Below are 22,761 nucleotides of genomic sequence, written 5' to 3' on the forward strand. Positions count from 1 at the left end.
AATTCCGCATTGGATGGCTTATTCTATTTATTGAGTCGTTTTGTCTCTCAGTGCATACATACCTTGAACTTCACAGAGGAATCTCCGTGGAGCAGGGTCCAATCAAAACTGACAATTTTAAAATTATCTCGACTCTCCACCCCACTTAGTATTACTTCCTTATTTGGCTGCACAATTCGGTCCCTTCCAGCATTCGCCACTGGCAGTTCATCACCTACAACAGCAGGAAAGATAAAGACCATTAGGGCTTGACAGACTGGACCTCATTTACAATTTTTTTAAAAAAAATCATGCATTCCCAAATACAATGTTCGACAGCAATAATATTTTGCGATATTTGATCACTTCCACGAACCACTCAGAAATAGTTTACTCCTTGGTATGCTGTCCATCGGACATGCTATGGATGGAATAGGCCTGATGGGCTAAACTAGCCAATTGGATGGAGGTTTTCTTCCATATAAAACAGGGAATTCAAATTAGCTTGTTGCTCAAGAAGGGGCGCCTGTGTCACTTATAGTCTCCAAGCTTTTTTTGGGACTTTGTTGCATAGATATTATTATGCGCAGCATTCCTGTTACCCTTCCTCTCCTGTGTGTCCCAAGCTATGAACATAGTGTCCTGCACTCTGTCCCTCTACAGTACCAAAACCAAGACCTATTGCTTGGTCTTCCAATCCAAATCTATCTTTCTTTGAACCTCAGAACGGTGCAACTCCTCACACCTCCCTTGGTCTAGTTTCTTCCGCTTTGGTTGCGCTGGCATCACACACTAAAATCTGTATTCCGCCAACATTTTTTTTTATGAATGGGGATAACAATGTGACAATGACCAGGTAGTATGGTTTTTTTGTGATATTGATTGAAGAATAGATAGTGGCCAAGTCACCAGGGATAACTCCCCTGATCTTTGAAATAGTGCCATGGGATCTTTTACATCCACCTGGTGTCATTTTGTTATAATGATATAAGCACCCAATCACTCATTATAGGTTCATTAATTAAGACTAGGCACATAGAAAAGTTATACAAAGGTAGAAAGTTAAAAGGTATCCAAGTTATGCTGTGTTCTGCTCACAGGCAAAAGTGAAACTAAGGCTAGATCGCATGACACACTTCCCTTCTAGTGATGTCATGTGGGGTCAGGGTCAGTCAGGCTGGGTGGGGGTGGGAGTGGTTGTTGGTGACGGCAGAGGAAGGGGCCTTTCTGCTCAGGCCCTTTATGGGCCACATGGTATTCAATCAGGAGGGGCACCTGAGCCCATGGGAAGGTCCAGAGCTTTTACCGGACGGTCCCCACTGCTCCATGCGGTGAGGCCCCTTCGGACATTTCACTACATTAAAGGCGCTATATATTAAAGCAAGTTGCTGTTTTTTGTCTCCCCTCCAGTAAATAATTGGCACAGGGCTGATATATCAGAACAGCATGAGTCATCACCGGGAGGGGCAGACTGGAACAGTTGTGTTTGTGACCAGGTCAATGGCTGAGGGAATAGTTGGGTTGATGTCTACAAATCAGTCTTTTCTTATCTCAGTTTATAGAGCTGTTGGCCTCTCGTAGAATAAACACTTCTTGGCAGCAGAATTCAATGCTTATCAAGAGTCAGCTGTGTGTGTGCGTATGTAGGTCATCATAAACCAAAGGCCACTTGAAAACTAAGTCAAGACGTCCCACTGTTTAGCATCCAGACTCAGAAACTCAAAGGAATCTCATCAGCGGTAGATGTTCATGAGAGTGAAGCCTTCAAAGTGCTTTCGGCTCTGAAGGGTACAGCCAACATCAAATGTCCAGCTTTGCTCGTAGATAGTAAAGCGATTGACGGTAGGGATCCTTATTTTTCAGTGAGTCACATGAGCCACTGTTGGAATCTCAGAGCCTCTGCCATTTCCCATAAGGAACTCACAGAGACAGAAACAGTGGGCCTGTCACCACGGCATCCATTGCTGCCGAATTAGAATGCTCCAATCAAAATGGAGCAGCTAATGGTGTCAATCATCCAAAGGAAAACAATTCTTTTCCTCCCACGCAAACTAGATTTCTTCAGCGGACGAGCGGGTTGTGAGGCAGTTGTGGGAGGGGTCACAGAGCACCTGTCGCCTTCCCAATGTTGTGCAATTACCTCAGCGCTGGGCAAAGTAGAGTACAGCCTTCTCATCCAGAGGCCAATTGATGTGCTTAAGTGGCCAATTAAGGGCTATTTAAAGACCTCCTCCTGCTGCTGTTAGAATTCAACCAGCATCCAGGTGGGGGTAGGCATCCACAGCATGGCGAGTCCGTCCAGTAAAAGTTGCGGGCCTCCCTGTGGGCTCGGGTACCCCTCCTGATCAGAGTCCTCCATGGGCTACAGGGTACCCAAAGAAACACCCCACCTCTGCCCTCACCAACAACACACCCCCATCACCTCACCAGGGCCTGGCTGACTAGCCTCCACAAACCTATCTTGATTCTAGGCCCTCATCAATGATGCCGAGCCAAGCTGGGTGCAGTCCCAGCAGCAGCCTCCGATTGGCCGGCAGTTCTCCGCCCTTAAGGGGACAGGAGCCCCGACATTAGGCAGTTGATTGCCTGATGGATGCAAGATCTGGTCAAGGCTCCCCAAAATGGCAAAGGCAGGGTTGTCTCTGACCTTCCAGCCTGCCATTGGCACCAGCAACATCAAATTCAGCCCCTTGTGTATATTGAGTGGGAATGTATGTTGGCACCAGGGATAGAGCAGACCAGCATCCACACCTGTCCACTCCAAATAGTTGGAAAACACCACCTGTTAGACTATAAATTTCAGGCTAAAACTACCAGTTAATATTTATTACAAGGCAAATTATACAGATTCTATAGAATCTTGTAGTACAATGCTCAACTGATATAATACTTAAAGTTTCTGAAATCAAGAATGAATAGTCCAAACTCATAGGGTTGGACTTTACAGGGCGTCATATTGCCCACACCCCCTGACCCAAAAGTCAGTCATCAGTCACCCCACCCAAAACCCAGCTGTGCTGCAGCAAAAACACACTGGGAGCAGCCTTTGCTATTTCAGAGTGGGACTACTGCCCCCATCTGGGAGGAAGTCCCGTCTTAGAAAGTTGCTGACCGCCTCCCCTCCCCCCCTGCCCAAAAGGAGGTGCCCCCCTGCTTCCTGCTCGACAACAGCTCGCGCAATGAAAGCTGCCGGGCTGCCCGCCTTGCCTCCCCCTCCCATGGCACATGCAAAATACTGGAGGAGGTGGAACGAGGGCTTTAACTGGCCATACCTTGCCTGACACCTTCCTTGCCCATTGTAATGTGGGAGACAGGTAAGGGGTGGGCAGGAAGGTGGTGGGAAAGCCACCTGCTTGATTTTACAAGCCAACCCCTCCCCATCTTCAAATCAGCATGTGGGTGGCATAAAATCCAACCCATAGCATTTCTTTCTAACCTTATAATGAAGGCAAACAAGCAAGTTGGGAAACAAATATCCGAAGGGCTGCTGTCACACTTGTGGCTTCTATTGAAGTGCAAACCAGATTCTTTGAAGAAAGCACCAGAGCAAATCTTCATTATTAGATATGCAAGTGTGCTATTTTGCCAACCAGGTACATTGAAGGTCAATAGAAGCTCTTGGTTTCATTTTGTTTTGACACCTGATTCACCAATAAAATAGCCTGGTATTGAAAGTAACCCAAACACGCCCATTAAACACCAAAACGTTTCTCATGCACTTTCAAGTCACAATGGGCTTTCTGCTGGAATTAACTTAGGAGTACACGTAATTACATCCCTTCCAGGAGACTAGTCCCTACCTGCCGAAACTATTCACTCTCAAGATTGTTTGGTGCATTGGTTTGTCTCACCACAAAGAAATTCACAAGAATGAAACCAAGTCTAAGGCATATTTACAACATTTTTCTCCCCGACTAAAATTTTGCATGAAAGGGGCACAGGTTTTAAGATTAAAAGCAAGGAGAGGCCTTCCCTTGCATCACGGGACCCATGAAAATCTATATCTGCCAGATTTGCAACTATCGTCACCAGCAGGGGAAAGTTGCATTTATAGTTAACAACGCTCATCTCATTAACAGCCTGTATTCATGTAGCACCTTTAATATAGTCCCAAGGTGCTTCACAGGAATGTAATAAGACACAAGTTGACACTACCCACAAGAGACATGAGGACGGGTGGATCAAAGAGGTAGGTTTTAAGGAGGTTCTCAAAGGAGGAGAGTGCAGTAGGGAGGTGGAGTGGTTTAGAGAGGAAATCCCAGAGTATAGAGAGCCCAGGCAGCTGAAGGTACAGCCGCCAATGGTGGGAACAAACAAAATCAGGGATACACCAGAGGCCAAAGTTGGAGGAATGCAGAGATCCAGGATGGTTGGAGGGGTGGAGAAATTTGCAGAATTGGGGAGCGGATGAAGCTGGGGAGGGATTTCAAAGCAAGGATGAAAAAGTTAAGAGTCAACCACATTGCTGTGGGTCTGGAGTCACATGTAGGCCAGACCAGGTAAGGACGGCAGATTTCCTTCCCTAAAGGACATTGGTGAGCCAAATGGGTTTTTACCACAACTGATGATAGTTTAATGGTCATGAGACTAGCTTTCAATTCCATTAATTGAATTTAAATTCCACCAGCTGCCACGGTGAAGTTTGAACCCATGTCCACAGAGAATTAGCCTGGGCCTCTGGATTACTGGTCCAGCAACATCACCGCTACACTACTGTGTCAAATATTCTTCACTATCATCGTGGAAGATCTTAACAGTCAACATAACAACTCAGCCAAGTTATTACAAATTGAGCACCTTTCATACTCTTTCCCAGAGGCACAATCTTTCCTCCCATCATCATCTCCTATCTAAGCATTCAGAGCACTGTAATGAGGCTCACTATGCTGCATATGTTCCTCGCCAAGGAAAGCAGGCACTTAGCAGCAACAGCATTCCTAAAGCAGAAACATGCATGACTGCCTTCATCACAAGTGGACCATGTACCGCACTGGAGGTGTCTCTGCAACACACAATTCAAAAGATGGTTGAATTGAAAGCCCTCAACTCTATGTCACACAGCTGGAGACAGCTCATCTCCCTTTCATTGGCAATGGATGTAATACTAAACCCAAGGTCCCATTCCATCTCTCAGGCAAATGCAACAGATCCCACGACATTATCTGAAGAGCAGGGGAGCGCTCCCCAGTGTCCTGGCCAGCATTCGGCCCTCAACCAACATCATGGTCACATTGCTCTTTGTGGAATCTTGCTATGTGCGAACAGGCTGCCTGCATTTCCCAACGCTCCCAACATCAGAAGTTGTTCTCTCTCCTCAGGCAGCAAGTTGTGGGAAGAAGCCCCAAATAACTTCAGTGTAGTACAAGTGAACGCTGCACTGTTGGAGATAGCGATCTGGTCATTGATCTTATTGTGGGAGCTTGCTGTGCATAAATTAGCTGCCATTTGTTTCCTACATTACAACAGTGACCAAATTTCATAAAGTACCTTGTTGGCTGCAAAGCACTTTGGACATCCTGAGATCATGACAGGCGGTATATAAATGCAAGCTCGTTCTTTCCTTATCTTTTGGATGTGATGCTAAACTCAGGTCTTATCTGCCCCTCAGATGGGCATGAAACATACCCCGATTCCATTCAAAGAGGAGATGGGGAGTTATCCCGGTGCTGTGATCAATATTTATCCTTCAACCAACATCACTGAAACAGATTATTTGGTCATTATTACCTTGCTATTCATGGGGCTTTACTGTGCTAAAATAGACTGGCACCAATTCTGTACATTGCAACAATGACTACACTTCAATAGTATTTCATTTTCTGTAGAGCACTTTGGGCAGTTTGAGTTTTGTGAAACATGCCTTAGTTTGTTCCTTTTGTTTCATGGTTTTGTTTTTTTTCCCAAATGACAGCTAAATCTCTCATCCAACCCTTTCTAAATAGTTACAGTGCTCAAATGGCATAGGTACACTATGGAAAATGGGCCCAGGGTGTGGCACTGCCATTCATGTAACACCCTCCTGCCACCTATCCATGATCACATCTCAAGATCCCCTGATTCCTGTTGCTAAAAACGGCAGTGGGAGCGTGGGTGGCGAGAAATCTGGCACTGTCCTCTCAAGTTGTAATCAGAGTAGACGAGAGTTTCTAAGACCAGGACAGTATGGCTCCCCAAGACTATTGACTCAGTCAGTCGAAAAATGCCCTCGGTAGCAGCAATGCTGATTATAGATTGGTTAGGGCAGGGAGTTACATGCAGAATTATGGAGAATCACAGTAGCCATAGGGGCATTCCTATCTGAACATATAACCTGTTTGCCCAGAACCTCCAGTTCGCTGGAGGTAATACCCTTCTAGTCGATTCACACCATGTTCACAGCAGCCTGTAAGTGCTGAATGTGAATATTATCTGATGTCGGTGGAACAGGTTCTGAGAAATGACTGGGTATATTTCCATACCACACCCTTGAGTTGGCATGACAACAAGGCTACATTAAATAAAAGCTGAAGGTGAGAATACTCTGTCTGACACACTCGCTTGGGTCAATAACAAACAAAAACTTGTCTTTATATAGTGACATTAAAGATAGCAAAATCATCCAGAGGCACTTGACAGGGGAGATGATCAAACATAAGGAGATATTAGGGCAGGTGACCAAAAGCTTGGTCAAAGTGATATAGTATAGGGTGAGAGTGTGGTAGAGAGGAGGAAAGGCTTACGGAGGGAACTCGGAACTTAGGATCTAGTCAGTTGAAGGCATGGCAGCCAATAGTGAAGTGATGAAAATCAAGGATGTGTAGGGTTTGGAGGAGTTTGGGGATATTGTTGGGTTGGAGCACATTATGAAAATAGGGAGAGGCGAGACCCTTGAGGAATTTGAACACAAGCATCAGATTTTTAAATTTGGTGTTGCCATGCGACATAGGTCATCAAGCACAGGCATGATGGGTAAACAGGACTTGATGCCCATTAGGATAGGGGCAGCAGAGTCTTGGATGATTCATATGATTAGTTGGTATGGTCAACCATCCTGTGCCAACAACCTCCTATAAACAGCGACAAGATGAACAGCAAAATTTGCCTGTTTTTCACCAGTGTTCACCGAGGGAGGGAGATTAGTCAGGACATTGGGGAGGATATCCCACTGATCTTCATTGATTAGTGCCCAGGGAATCGGTGACATCCACCTCAATCGCCAAGGCATCTCACCTGGCACCTCTCAGTGTTTCTGACTCTGAGGGTGAGAGTCCTACCATGTATCCATCTACCCCTTTCTCCCTCATATACTCATCTAACTCCTCCTTAAATGCATCTATGTAATTTGCTTCAACCACTCCATGTGGCAGTGAGATCCACATTCTCATCGTTCTGAGTAAAGAAGTTTCTTCTGTGTTGCTTATTGGATTTATTAGTGACTACCTTGTAATTATAGCCAATAGTTTTGGACTCTCCCACAAGAGAAAACATCTTTTCTATGTCTAACCCATCAAACTCCTTCCCAATTTTAAGATCTCTATCAGGGTCTTCACCTCTCCGTTCTGGTATCCTCCATACAAAAAGAAAAAAAAAACGTTTGCACTTTCTCAAGGGCCTTTTTTTTGTGAGGAATGAACCCTTTGCCAGCTCCAACCTTTCCTGACAGTCATAACCTCTCAATTCGGATTCATCGCTTAACAAGGGAGTCCGGAAAAGAAACATTGAGTTTGGGTCCAAATACTTTGCAGATTGTGAAGGCCCCACATCAGGACAGGTACTGCCATACCAAACTGATGCAAGCAGGCCAGAGGACAGAGCAACTTCTGTAGTGCAATTGAAATGATCATTGCTAATAGCTAGTGGGCAAGTACAAAAGGAAGTTAAAAAAGGTTAATAGAATGTTGGCCTTTAATGCAAGGAAATTGGAATACAAAGGAAATTACGCTATAGTTTATAAAGCTCTGGACAGTTCTCATCTCGAGTCCTGGTCATCAGCTCCAGGGATCACAGCTCAGGAAAGATATAATGTTTGGATGATTATTTAAATAGAAACAATTTACAGAGTTACGGGGAAAAGGCAGGAGACTGGTACTAAGTTAAAATGCTCAGAGAGCTGGTGCCGGCACGATGGGCCGAAGGGTCTCCTTCGACAACGTAACGATTGGGCGGGATTCTGCAGTGTAGATTCCCCAGAATGGTACCCACTCCTACAAGGGTTAGATTATGAGGACAGGTTGCATAAACTAAGCAAAAACAAAAAACCGATGAAGGGTCATCCGGACTCGGAACGTTAACTGTGTTCCTTTCCGCAGATGCTGTCAGACCTGCTGAGTTTTTCCAGCTATTTTTGTTTCTGTTTCAGATTTCCAGCATCCGCAGCATTTTGCTTTTATCTTATTGCATAAACTAAGCTTGTGAATAAAAGATTAAGGGGTGATCTAATTGAGGTGTTTAAGATTAAAGGATTTGGTAGGGTAGATGGAGAGAAACTATCTCCCCAGTTGGCAGATGCCAGGTCAACAGTGCTTCAACTTAAAGACAGGCCAGTCAAAAATCGCTTCTTTACTCAAAGGGTAGTGGAAATCTGTTGTTATATGCCTTTAAGGGTTTGCTGCATGACATCACTAGAAGGAAGTGCGTCATGCTACTCTCTTTCCCTACAAAGCTGCTGAAGGGGAGCATCAACTGAAAGATTTTTATTAGACAAGGGTATTAAATGTTAGCAGACAAAAGGCAGTTAAATGATCAGCCATAATTGAACTGAGTGAAGGAATAATAGCGAGAGGTTGATGACCTGCTCCTCTTCCTGTGTTCTCTTTTATAATATCTAGTCCTCTAGCTTACTGGGTACTCCGAGTTCAAGACTGCTCAGCACCACGTTAATGTTCCCAAATCCTGCGAGATATTATTAGTCCTACTTTGAAATACAAGCAGCCATTCGCCAAAATCCAAAGACCATTTGTGCCACCTTCATTTTTGTCCAGAGTTCTTTAGAATTCATTATACATGGATGCTGCTGCTCCCGAAATCAAAATGAACCTGCCATTTCATTTTGATACCCAAGTTCCTTTAAATATTCCACCATATTGCCCCTATTTTGAAGCTAGAAAGCTGTACTGGTTCAGTGGCTGTCTGTGCCATTTCTGGTCTGAGGGGCAGTTTTTGCCATTTAGATAAAGAACATCAAGGCAACCTTGTGCCAGAGGCTTCATCAGGACTTTTGCGCAACGAATTGCATTTGTATAGCACCTTTAACCAAGTAAAACATTGTAAGGTACTTCACGGACTGTGAACAAACAATTCAATCTGGGCCACTTAAGGAGATATCAGGAAAGGTGACCAAAAGCTTGGCCAAAGAGGTAGATTTTCAGTAGTGTCTTAAAGGAGGAAAGAGAGGTAGCAGGACAGAAAGGCATTTCCAAGGTTTAGGACCTCTTCAGCTGAAAGCACGGCAATGGATAATGGTGGCGGGGGGGTGGGGGGCAATAATCAGGGATGCTCAGAGGTCAGAACTGGAGAAAAACAGAGATCTCGGCAAGTCGTAGGACTATAGGACCGTACGGAGATAGAACCATAGAAACGTTACAGCACAGAAAGAGGCCATTCAGCCCATTGTGTCTGCACTGGCTGAAAAATAAAAAACAAAAAAAACTATGTGTCCATTCTCGTCCCACCTTCCAGCACCCGGTCCGTAGCCTTTCAGGTTACAGCACTTTAGGTGCAATCCAGGTGCCTTTTAAATGAGTTGAGAGTTTCTGCTTCAATCACCAAACCAGGCAGCAATTTCTAAACACCCACCACCCCCTGGATGAAGAAGTTTTTCCTCATGTCCCCTCTAATCCTTCTACCAATCACCTTAAATCTGCGCCCCCTGTAATTAACCTCTCCACGAGGGGAAACAGGGCATCCCTCTCTGCTCTATCTAAGCCCTTCAATCTTGTACACCTCCATCAGGTCACCCCTCAACCTCCTCTGTTCCAAGGAAAACAAGCCCAGCCTATCCAATCCTTCCTCATAGCTGCATTTTTCAAGCCCTGGCAACTTTCTTGTAAATCTCCTTTGTACTCGCTTCAGACCAATTATGTCCTTCCTGTAATGTGGCGACCAGAACTGTACGCAAAATTTCAGCCTAATCAGCGTTTTATATAATTCCATCAATGCATCCCCGCTTTTGTATTCTATACCTCGTCCAATAAAGGAAAGCATTCCATATGCTTTCTTTACCACCTTATCCACCTGTCCTGCCACCTTCAGGGACTTGTAGACATGTAGTCCAAGGTCTCTCACTTCCTCCACTCCTCCCATTTATTGTGTATTCCCTAGTTTTGTTTTCCCTCCCCAAATGCATTACCTCATCTTCACTATCAACTACAAGGCCAATTTTTGTGCCATCTGCAAATTTCCCAACCATGCCACCCGCATTTAAGTCAAAATCATGAACATATACAACAAACAGCAAGGAACCCACACGGAGCCCTGTGGAAACCGTTTTCCATTCGCAAAAACATCAATCGACCATTACCCTTTGTTTCCTGTCACTGAGCCAATTTTAGATCAAACCTGCCCCTTTCCCCTGTATTCCATGGGATCTCACTTTTCTGGCCAGTCTGCTATGTGGGACCTTGTCAAATTCCTTACTAAAATCCATGTAGACAACATCCACTGCACTACCCTCATCAATCCTCCTTGCTGCTTCCGCAAAAAATTTGATTAAATTAGTAAGACACGACCTTCCCCTAACAAAATCATGCCGACTATCTCTGATTAATCCATTCCTTTCTTTGTGACAGTTTATCCTGTCTCCTAGAACCAATTCTAATAATTTGCCCACCACCGAAGCAAGACTGACCGGCCTATATTTATTTGGCCTACCCCTCACACCCTTTTTAATTATTAGTACAATGTTCGCAGACCTCCAATTCTCTGGTACCTCGCCTGTATCCAGTGAAGATTGGAAAATGATTCTCAGAGCAGCCACTATTTCCTCCCTGGCTTCCTTTAACAGCCTGGGATACAAATCATCCAGCCCTGGTGATTTATCCACCTTCAAGGATGCCAGTCCCTCCAGTACTTCCTCTCATTATGCTTTATTGCATCTAATATTTCACACTCCTCCTCTTTAACTAGAATGCCTGCATCATCCCTCTCCTTAGTGAAGACAGAGACAAAGTACTCATTGAGAACCCTGCCCATATCTTCAACATCAATACACAAGTTACCATGTACATCTCTGATAGGCCCTACCCTTTCCTTAGTTATTCTCTTGCTCCTAATGTACTGGTAAAACATCTTTCGGGTTTCTTTGATTTTACCTGCCAATATTTTTTCATGTCCCCTCTTTGCTTTCCTATTTACCTTTTTCACTTCACCCCTGAACTTTCTAAACACTGTAAAAAGCCTAGAGAGGTATAGTTTTTTGTGACCATCATAAGCTTTCTTCTTCTGCTTCATCTTCCCTTGTATGCTTCTAGATAACCAGGGGGCTCTAGATTTGGCAGGACCGACCTTTTTCTTTGTGGGGACATGTCTGCACGGTGTCCGTTGAATCTCGCATCTGAATGCCTCCCACTAGTCTGACACAGTTTTCTCTTCAAGTAGCTGTAACCAGTCCCCTTTTGCCAGATCTCCTCTCAGCATTGTAAAATCCATCTTTCCCCAATTTAGACCTTTTACTCCTGTTCTATCTTTATCCTTTTCCATAGTTATGTTAAATCTAACTGTATTATGGTCACTTATCTCCAAAATGGTCCCCCATTGCCACTTCATCCACTTGCCCAGCTTCATTTCCTAAGACTAAATCTAGAATTACGCCCCCTCTCATTGGACTTGTTATGTGCTGGCTGTAAAAGTTCACTTGAATGCAGTTCAAGAATTTTGTGTCCTCTGTGCCTATTACACTGTTCGTATTTCAGTTGATATTAGGGTAGCTGAAGCTCCCAACTATTATTGCCCCATTATTTTTGCACTCAGGAATTTGCCTACATATTTGCTCTTCTATCTCCCTCACACTATTTGGGGGTCTATAGTACACTCCTGGTAGCATGGCTACCCCAAATTAGAAATGGAGAGATGAGGCCATGGAGTGCTTTGAAAACGAGGATGAGAATTTTAAATGTCAGATGCTGTTGAGCCAGGCACCAATGCAGGTCAGCAAGCACTGTAAATAAAATTAAATAACAATTCTCTCACATCACGACACACGTCCTGGAACAGAGTCTGAAGGACTGAGTGGACGACACTCACTGAGACTTTACAGTCTGTTGACTTGCAAATTGAGTGCGCCTTTTACTGAGATGGGTTTCCCGCAAGGAAAATAGGCCAACGCTGGAGTCACTTCCTGCAATGCAGCTGGAAGCCGGATTGCATGTCTGACCCGGCCATCAGCTTTGAATAAAAGGCTCTAATAACAGATCAGCTTTGTAAAGATCTCTGTACGTTATGAGGAACTGGAGCTACAATTTACAGAGTTTAACCAGACTGCACGCCTTGTTATCAGAGACATCAGGACCAGAAAACAAACAAAAATGATAGGCAGGAAAGAGCCGGCCAGTCAAACCTGCCCCACACTCCTACCTGCAGCATAACTAGACACTTCCTGCCCCCAAAACACAAGCCCCACAAACTATTGCCTGGACTACTAAGTTCTATAAGGTGCACATGCCCATTGATATATTTTGTTCTGATTAAAAGCACTGCTAATTTATCAGAAAAAGAGACTTACAATTCTACAATGCTTTTCACCAGCATTAGATGTTTCAAAGCACTTTACAACCAGTGAAATACTTGCGGAGTACGGTTTTCCCTTGTTTAGCACACTTACTGTGTTCCTAAAAATCAATGTGCTACACAAAATTGTGATAAACAAAAATCACTTACAAGAAAACATGTTATAAGGGTGGGTTATGTTCCTGACCTTTAAATTTTACATTAAAAACCTATTGATTGCCTTGAACCAACTTGGCCCAACAACCCTCTTACTAACTATTAAAAACTTACTAGCTCTTTCAACTTATCTCCAGCTTGCCTCTTCCCACCTCCTGCTTCCCCTCCCCCAGTGCTCCCTCTCACCGCTTCCCCTCTCCCGAACCCCCCCTCGCCGCTTTCCCTCCCCCGACCCTCCTGCACGTCGCTTCCCTCCCGCAACCTGAGAGGGAGGATTGGGGGAATGGGGGAAGGGAAACGGCAAGCAGGTGAGTCGGGGGTCGGTGGGGGTGGGGGGGGGTTGCTCAGCAAACATGCTAAAACCAAAATGGAGGCAGCGCTATTTGGGAAACATCCCTAATTTACAAACCCCACTAAAACTAAAACATGCTTTTAGAATGTGCTTTAAATGTGGGGTGCCTGTAATGTTGTAATGTAGGAAATCTGGCAGCCAATTTGCACACAGCAAATTCCCACAAACAGCAATGACCAGATAATCAGTTTTTGTGACATTGATCGAGGGATAAATAATGGCTGTCATGAAGCTACTAATGTCTATAATATTATTGGAAAAGATTTTTCTTTTAAAATAGAGGTTTCGTCTGTGGGTGCGTCTTAACTGGATTAAAGCCAGCTAGTCTCTGGGTGCTTTGATGTGTACTAGTTTTGATATGTAAGAGAGATAGTGTGGATTTGCATTTTTTGAATAGAGCATTCAAGAAGTGGAAACTGACACCTTTCTAGCAGCTACCCAGCAATATGTTTATATTACTAATAAAATTGGTACTATTAAAGGGGTTTTATTGTTAGAGAGGTTTAGTTCAGAGGTTGTTGATACAATGAGAATTAACATTCAATGGGGCTGGTAGGTATAACTTCAGCAGTTTTCGGGTGTGCAGAGCAGAGACAATGTGAGATCAAAAGCAGCCGTAAGCCTCCAACTGTCTCCACAGAAACCAAAGTGAAAAGAACCTCCTTTTGAATTTGTACGGTGAAAATGCTTTGCCTGGTGTTTGGTTAAGTCTATGGGTTGCTATTGCCTTAATGGAGATTAGTTTGGGAATTTGTTTAAAATTATGATAGTAGTAATTTGTAGCCATGTATATGTATATTTTAACTTTTGTAAATTAACAAAATATTTCATTTAGTTTAATGTAAAACTTCAAGACCTGGTGGTCTGATTCCTGAATTCAGAGTCGCATCTCAAACATGACACTTAAAATTATAGGTTATGACAGTTGTTTAAAGTTTCCCTCTGGGATTTTTAAATAACTCGCTTTACCAACTGCATCGGTCATAGCAATGACTAGGAAGAAGCCTCTCCTGAAAGTTTCCTGGGTCCACAAGGCCCTTGGAGGCAGAACATAATGATATTTGGGAACGAGTAAGGCTACTGGCCCCAGTAAATCTGTACCCCTAAGTTGTCCTCCCAATTTCTGATTGGGGAATGCACCATGTAAACAATACTGACTAGAAGAAAGGAAAACTTGCAATACCTGGGTATTGTGTGCAGTTTTGGTCTCCCTACCTAAGAAAGGATATGCTTGTCATAGAGGGGGTGCAGCGAAAGTTCACTAGGCTGATACCAGGGATGGCAGGACTGTCGTATGAGGAGAGATTGGTTCGATAGGACCTGTATTCACTAGAGTTCAGAAGAATGAGAGGGGATCTGATTGAAACGTATAAAATTCTAACAGGGCTAGACAGACTGGATGCAGGGAGGATGTTTCCCCTGGTTGGGGAGTCTAGAACCAGGGACTCAGCCTCAGGATACAGGGCAGGCCATTTAGGACTGAGATGAGGAAAAATTTCTTCACTCAGAGGGTGATGAACCTGTGGAATTCTCTACCACAGGAGGCAGTGGAGGCCGGGTCACTGAATATAGTCAAGAAAGAAATTGATAAATTTTTGGATATTAGGGGCATCAAGGAGTATGGAGAGAAAGCGGGAATATGGCATTGAGGTAGGGGATCAACCATGATCATACTGAATGGTAGAGCAGGCTCAAAGGGCCGAATGGCCTACTCCAGATCCTAGTTTCTATGTTTCTAATATAAAATGCTGGCAGCATCTATGGAGAAAGAAACACTGTTAACACTTCAGATCAATGACCTTTTGCCAGAACTGGGAGTGCTTAGAGATGTAACATGTTGGAAGCAAGTACAGAGGCAGGGAAAGTGGAGAGGGGGAGGGGAGCGGGTGAGGTGATGGTGGTGGGAGTCGGGCGGTGAGGGGAGATCTGGGAAAGAATAAACTGGGAGATCTGTTAACTGGATAGAGAAAAGGAGTGATTATATGGCAAAAGGGATGATCTTACAAGGAAACTAACTGGCAATGGGACAAGGAAAGAGATAAAAGATGGACTGGATTTCATGCAGCCCACTGGAGTGGGCTAGGTGGCGGGCAGGTCCGCATCATTCCAGAGGAGGCCTTGCATCCCATTCCCGTCACGGGAAAACTGATCCCCAGTAAGTCAACGGCAGGGATGGGCTGGCGTGGGAAGTCAGGCCCACTGGCTAATTAGGTTCATTACTGATCCACTTAAGGATCATTATCCCTAAACCCATTGGAATTTAGTGGTGGCTCAGCGATTCTCAAACTCGTGTGGGTTTTCCATGCTTCCTGAAGACCACCTAGCGGAACCCAGTCAGGTTTAACAGTGGCCTCTCAGGGAGATCCCTCTCGCATAGGCACATAGTGCCCAATCGAGGGATCTGGCATGACGTAGGGTTTGGCTGTCAGGAACCACCTTCCTTGCCCTTGCGCCCGAATCCCCTCACGCTCCCCCACCACCCCCACAAACCACAATTCCCGGCAAAGCCTCCACAAAATCCCCAACCCGTCACTCTCGTCTCTCTCCAGGGATCCCGCAATGATCTCTGGCGAAGGCCTCACTGCGTTGCCGGCAGCAGCCACCCCTCCCGGCGGCGCAGCCAGCAACGGAGAGCTTCTGGCCCTCGACCGGCTGGCAACTCGCGGCAGGCGGGATTTCCGACGCTGGGACCCTAAATCCCAGGGAAGGCCCGACGCTGACCGGTAAACTCTCACAGAGACACTTAACGCAGTCGCGCCTCCTCCACTGAAGCCACACGGGTTTCCCACTGGTTCTCCAGCTCGGTGGGTGGGACCCACATCGACAAACATCCAATCCAGCCCAATGTGTCTGGAGGAAACGTTATCAGAAATAGTGCAATCAGCAGCAACTGCTGCTGTCCAGAAACAAAAATAGGAGCAGTGGTTATGGTCGGAAATCGTTGAACTTGAATGTCGAGTCCCGAATGCCTCGTCAGACTATGAGGTGCTGTTCCTCGAGCTTACACTGTTCCAGGGGAGCTCAATGTAAGCGGCCGAGGACAGGGAGGTCACAGTGAGAGGGGGCAGAGAATTAAAATGACAGGCGCGTGGAAGGCTGAATGGAGGTGTTCCATAAAGAAGTCACCCAATCTGCATTAGGTCCCCCCAAGTTTAGAGGAGGCCCCAGCAAGAGTAGCGAATGCAGGATAATGAATGAAAAGCAGTGCATGTCAATCGGTGTTTAAACCAGAAGGGGTATTTGGGGCCTTGGAAGGTGAGAAAGGAAGAGGTAAAAGGAAAGTGTTGCTCCTCCTGCATTTGTACGAGAAGGTGCTATAGGAAGGGGAGGTGGTGTTGGGGGTGGAAGTGGGGGGGGGGGGGGTGATAGAGGAGCAGACCATGGTGCACAGCGGAAACAGTCCCCTCGGAATGCTGAGAGTGGAAAAGTCTTCTGCTTATTGTGCATCTGAATCCAGAAACCCAAGGCCTTCAGGCTCTGAGAGTGCTACCCAATGGATCACGCTGACAGCTAAGATTTGAACTGCATCTATATGGAGCTGGACGGCGAGGGTTGGCTCATGTACCTATTACTTTTGGTACCCAGTCTCGGGGCAGGTACTCGCCGCCATCTCTTCAGAGGCTGATCGAGAAAAGCCCAGTGGAAATCACAAAGCTCCGCCCTGTCAGCAGCGCAGCCAATCCAATGGCAGCTTGGGAGATCCAGAAACGAGCACAACAACAGAGGTTATGTCACTGACATTCAGGAGCTCCAACAGCACATGAGCCCAACCAGCCATTCAAAGCTCGGAGGCAGCATCATCAAAGGCTACGGGGATGCCGCAGCTGTTCAGCTGGGGGGTGAATCAGGCAGCAACATGGTAGAGGAGTAGTTCATTTTCAATACTGTGGTCCCTGTCATGAAAATATGATAATTTTCATAATATTATTGTGATTTATTGGAAAGGCAGGTTAACAATGGGGTTTGGATTAGTTTCTCTGTGTGAAGGTTTTAACTGATTTGCAGACAGCTGGTCTGGAGCTTTTGAGTGATCACAAGGGAAGCTAAATACTTAAATATGGCTGAAGTTTTAGAATGTGAGGTGTGAGGAACATTTGCATTTTTAGATAAACCACAGTAGTTTGAATTTCAAAGAGATGGTAAGATGTTACACCTAGCCATAAGAAATTAAGCCAAACAGTGTATTTATTTTTCCCAAAGATTACTGTAAGTAAGAGTACTACAAAAGATTTATTTTATGGGAAAAGTAAACTTGCAAAGACATATTGGGATAATGGAATTTACATTAAAAAGGAAGAAATCTGTATAAAAGAGATGAGATTATGTGTAAGGGGAAGGCATTCTAAGATCTAACAAGCATGAAAGGCCTCAAACCTATATGCATCAAGTTACTGTCTACAGGAACCGAAGCTAAGAAAATACAGCATGAATATCATTGTCCAGGGTATTGTATTGCTTTGCCTGGGTCTGTTGAAATTTATTTTGTTTTACTGTTGCCTTAACAGAGGTGTAACTGGGAGTCAGATTAATTAAAGGAGTTAGGAGTTATTATAGTAGTAATTTGTAGAACTATGTATGTGCTTGAAATCTTTTCCTCTATTAATAAATGTTTAATTTAATTTTGTAAAAAACCTCGACGGGCTCAGTGGATCTATTCCTATTGAATTCAAGTCAAGCATCTTGAAAGAACAATATAAATTGCAAAACAGTTATGCCAGCTGTTTCAAGTTTCCCTCTGGGATTTGAGCAGCTCAGCATTTATCATCCACTGTGCCATAACAGTCCCTGAGGCACCATCATAGCAAAGAGCCAGGCAGGGGAAAGGAAGATGGGGGAAACTGGAAACTAAATGAGAGGAAAAGGGAGAATGAGGTAGACAGAGACATAAAGGGGAGAGAAGAAAGGAAAGGAGTTTGGCAGATAGAAGCAACAACAACTAATTTATATGGCACGTTTAACATAATAAAATGTCCCAAGACACTCCACAGTGGCATTCTAAAACAAAGTGTGAAACCAAGCCACATAAGGAGATATTAGGGCAGGTGACCAAAAGCTTGATCAAAGAGGTAGATTTAAATGGCGTCTTAAAGGAGAAAAGAGAGGTGGCTTAAGGAGGGATTTGCAGAGCTTAGGGCCCAGGTAGCCGAAGACACCACCGCATATGGTGAAGCGATTAAAATTGAGGATGCACAAGATGCAAGAATTGGTGGATTGTAGGAGTGCAGAACATTACAGAGAAAGGGAGGGCATGAGGGAGGGATTTGAAAATAATGATGAGAATTTTAAAATTTAGGTGTTGCTGGACTGGGAGCCAATGGAGGTCAGTGGAGAATTCAAACATGGAGCTGCAGGAAATATACGGATTGTGTGATGGTGAAATGAGATCAAGCCTTGGAGAGGGAAGAAAAGCTCGGTATGGTCTCTTTATACATGGAAAAATATTTAAAACAGGCTTTAGCTAGCTGTAATCTCAAAATAACCCATTTGTTCCTTTGGGCAGAAAGACAAAAGCAGCAACTTCGGAGACACACACTACATAAAATTTGTCTGTGTGCCTGCCTTCGAAAAAATAGATCGTGTCAGAAATTCTCTCATGCCTATGAAATTTTAAATCCATGCAAACTTGCAGATACACAAGGAGAGTGTTCACTGTATTACACAAGGCATGTCACAAAACTAAAGAAAATTGGCCAGTTGGAACTCTATTCTTTATACTCTATCTATGCTGAAGCCTGCTTGAGAAACTGGACATGTGCTGCTGGGATTCTCTATATCCCCAGTTCCTTGTTTACCCGCCTACATGTTGCAATAGTGAAGAGGATTTCGTGAAAAAGGTAAGATTTTGAATTCTATTATTTAGTTCCAAAGGAGATTAAGTACAGTTCAAGTGAAATGTTGTACTGCTTGTGAGGGACCAAGACCTCACACTGTAACCATGGCTGAGCCTACGTCGGTCTGAGACCCCAGAACAAAAGAAGCCGCCTTGCAGTTTCGGGAAAACTCACACCTCATTATCTCTGAGGAGCCACTAATGATCACTTAGGGACGGCACAACCCAACTTCAAAGAGAGCTATACAAAGGCCATTTGCATTCGATAACCTAGCTTGCCAAGAAGTTATAATAATTTTCATAATGTCATTGGAATTTATTTAAAGTCGCGTAATAGTGGAGTCTGTGTCTGTGTGTGTGTGAGACTTCATTGAATTAAAGGCAGCTGGTCTGAAGGCTTTGATGTTTCAGAAGATCAGCTAGGTTTGAACTGTTAAGTAAGTAAATATGGGGGTAAAGGGAACATTTGCATTTTGAAATAAACCACACCAGCTTGAATTCAAAGGAGGGGTGAAATGTTTCACCTAGCCAGGAGAAGTTAAGAAACAGTGTGCTTATTTTTCCCAAAGATTACTGGTAAAATTGGTACTATGAGAGACTTTTATTATTAGAGAGGTAAAGTCCAAAGACAGTGAAACAATGGCAATTTGCATTCAAAAGGGAAAACTTGGATAAAGGAGAGAAGGCTGTGTGCAAGGGAAGGCATTCTAAGAGCTAACAAGTGTGAAAATCCTCCAGTATCTAAGCCTCAAGCTGCTGGCTACAAAGAACTGAAGTTAAGGAAACTCACTTCGACTTTGACTGTTCAGGGTATCATGTTTCTTTGCCTGGGTCTTTTAAAATCTGTGTGTTTACTGTTGCCTTAACAAAAGTGTAACTGGGGGTTTAGATTAATTAGGGGATTTAGAAATTATTATAGCAGTAATTTGTAGAACTATTTATATATTTAAAATCATTTCTTCTATAATAAAGGTTTAATTTAGTTTTGTAAGCAACGTATAAGACTCGGTGGTCTTATTATTGCTGAATTAAAGGCACACATCTCAAAATATCGACAAATTGCAAAACAGTTGTTGCAGTTGTTTCAAGTTTCCCTTTGGGATTTGGGCAGCTCAGCATTTACCATCGGCTGTGCCATAACAAAGATGGGGGTTCTTTACGGGATATATTTGAAATTCCTTGATTGGGTTGGAGTTGGTGAATCTTAAGGTTATGAGTATGAGGAGCACTTTGAATTCAGGAGTTGGTGTGAGGTCTTTTAAGTGAAGTCAACACCCATCAGAAAAGTGAATTGTACAATATTGGTTTTCAGCCCACCCACCTCCATCACGGAATACCTCACTGAACTTTGATTCAGGACTCTGGAATCCACGTGAACTAATATTTATTTTCTCAGTGGTCCCTGAAGTAAAACCCTCTTTTCTCTATCCCTTTCTTTATTGTCTGAGTGTGGAAGTGACGTTGTGAATCCACCTTCCTCCTTGAGTGTGTGCAAATAAATTAACCCTTCGAGTTCATCCTATCCTGAGTTTGCTGTAGGGCTAATCATTGAAATAAGATCGCACAAAACCAAGAGGTTGGGGAAATATGCCACCGTTCACAAAGAGCGAAACAAGTCAAAAACTCCTTTCTGTTCACAAACGGGTAGTGAAAGGAGAAATTAATGCTATTTAAATTAACCCCTCTCCTGTCTGTAACATGCTATTACTTGACTGCATTCTTTGATTCTTTGTGATTGTATTCCAGATCAATAAATTAAACTTTCTTCTTAACCTGAACAATATGCAACTTATTTTTGTAATACCTATAAAAGTAAACAGGAAGGTGTGGTAGGTGGCCACTACAAAGGGCTGTGGTAAGCGGATAATTGCCACTCAACATTTCTGTTCATGTCACAGACGTATGTGTGTAGTAATATGAAAGCTATCTCCACGCACAAAGGCTCTACGCACAAAGGGCAAGTCAGGAGTTGGGTAGAAGCCCAAACTCTAACAATAACTGCCTTAAAATAGTGTCAAAGTATCGAAGGTGAAGAAATCAAGGGGTATTTGTAGACTTGCGGATCAATATGCTCACTCACCAAGCCACAGTGACAATCACTGCAAATTAAATACTGAGCTATGTAGCAAAGAGAGTACAGTTGGAGTGAGCAGGAGTCATAGTGTACAGTGCTCTAGTCAGAACATATCATGAGCACTGGGCTGACGTCTGGTCACTGAGGCAGAAGGGAATATACAGGCCTTGCAGAGAGGGGTCATGAGGCCATCCTTCAACATCAGGAAAGACTGGGAACCTCAGTGAAGTAACTGCTCAAGATAATAAAAGGTGCAAACACTCCCTCAAGCGAAGTTACCACCACTTACACTGTTTGCATTAATCACTGATGTCAGGCAAATGGCGGCAACCATTCAGCATTACTGGTGTAGTCAATTACAAAGACACTTTGGGGGAGGCAATGGTGTAGTGGTATTGTCGCTGTACTAGTAATCCAGAGACCCAGGGTAATACTCTGGGGACTCGCCTTTGAATCCCGACACGGTAGATAGTGGAATTTGAATCCAATTTTTAAAAATCTGGAATTAAAAGTCTAATGGTGTCCACAAAACCATTGCCGGTTGCTATAAAAAACCCATCTGGTTTATTAATGTCCTTTAGGGAAGGAAATCTGCTGTCCTTACCTGGTCTGGCCTACACGTGACTCCAGACCCACAACAATGTGGTTGACTCTTAAATGCCCTCTGAACAAGGGCAATTAGGGATGGGCAGTAAATATTGGGCCTAGCCAGCAACGCCCACATCCCATGAATGAATTTAAAAAAACCATTTCTGGCAGTTGGAGCAGCTGTTCACAGCGCGATAAAAGCACGGTTGCCGTAAGGACGAATTTGTAAGTCCTTTCATGATTCCTGTGAATTGACCAATCCGTTACCACTTAGCAGCCTCTCCTGCGACTGCTGCCAAGCTTTCATGTCGACCTGTCTTGCTTGGATTGCGAGGGGATGGGGGAAGAGCAGTGGGAGGAAGAAAAGAAGGGGCAAATGACAGGCTGCTCCTTCTCGCTTCTTAAAAAAAAAATTGTCCTTGGGATGTGGGCGTCGCTGGCTAGACCAGCATTTATCGCCCATCCCTAATTGCCTTTGTTCAGAGGGCATTTAAGAGTCAACCACATTGCCGTGGGTCTGGAGTCGCATGTAGGCCAGACCAGGGAAGGACAGCAGATTTCCTTCCCTAAAGGGCATTAGCGAACCAGATGGGTTTTTACAATAATCGGCAATGGTTTCATGGTCATCATCAGTCCTGTGTCACATCGTCATCAAGCTCCAGGATCTGAGCCATCAGGTACTCAATGTTGGAGGCTCGACACCCTGAAGCTTTTCAGCAAACATGAACCAATACCAGAATATAATTCAGCCAAAACTAGTTTTTCCATCAACCAGTGTAAAAACAAGTTCTCATTTTAAATTCTCAGTCACACTGCCCATCAGATATAGCAAACCAATCGCAGTGACACCAACATTCCCACTGGAAGCAGTGAAGGCTATACCAATACAATAATATTGGTCTCTTGCGCATTCTCAATTTTCTTTGCTCAACCACTGTCAGCTGTGCTCCAGCTGCCAAGGCACTAGCCTCTGGAATGCCCTCAAGCCTCTCCACCTCTCTCTCCTCCTAAAAGTTGCTCCTTAAAACCTACCTCTCCCAACCTAACATCGCCCTCTGTGGCTCAATGTCAAACTTGACT

General features: G+C 44.2%; 1 protein-coding gene across 1 annotated transcript in view; it reads right to left on the reverse strand.

The window, feature by feature from the left end:
- LOC144693319 (kunitz-type protease inhibitor 1-like) overlaps window positions 1–22,761 on the reverse strand; it is a 56,071-nt gene that overhangs the window by 27,669 nt on the left and 5,641 nt on the right. Inside the window, exon 2 of the mRNA XM_078563112.1 lies at window positions 63–214. Coding sequence (XP_078419238.1) covers window positions 63–214 — 152 coding nt within the window. The remainder of the gene's footprint in view (window positions 1–62; window positions 215–22,761) is intronic.

This window comes from Cetorhinus maximus, chromosome 18 (genome assembly GCF_964194155.1).
Source record: "Cetorhinus maximus chromosome 18, sCetMax3.hap1.1, whole genome shotgun sequence".
Classification (NCBI taxonomy): domain Eukaryota; kingdom Metazoa; phylum Chordata; class Chondrichthyes; order Lamniformes; family Cetorhinidae; genus Cetorhinus; species Cetorhinus maximus.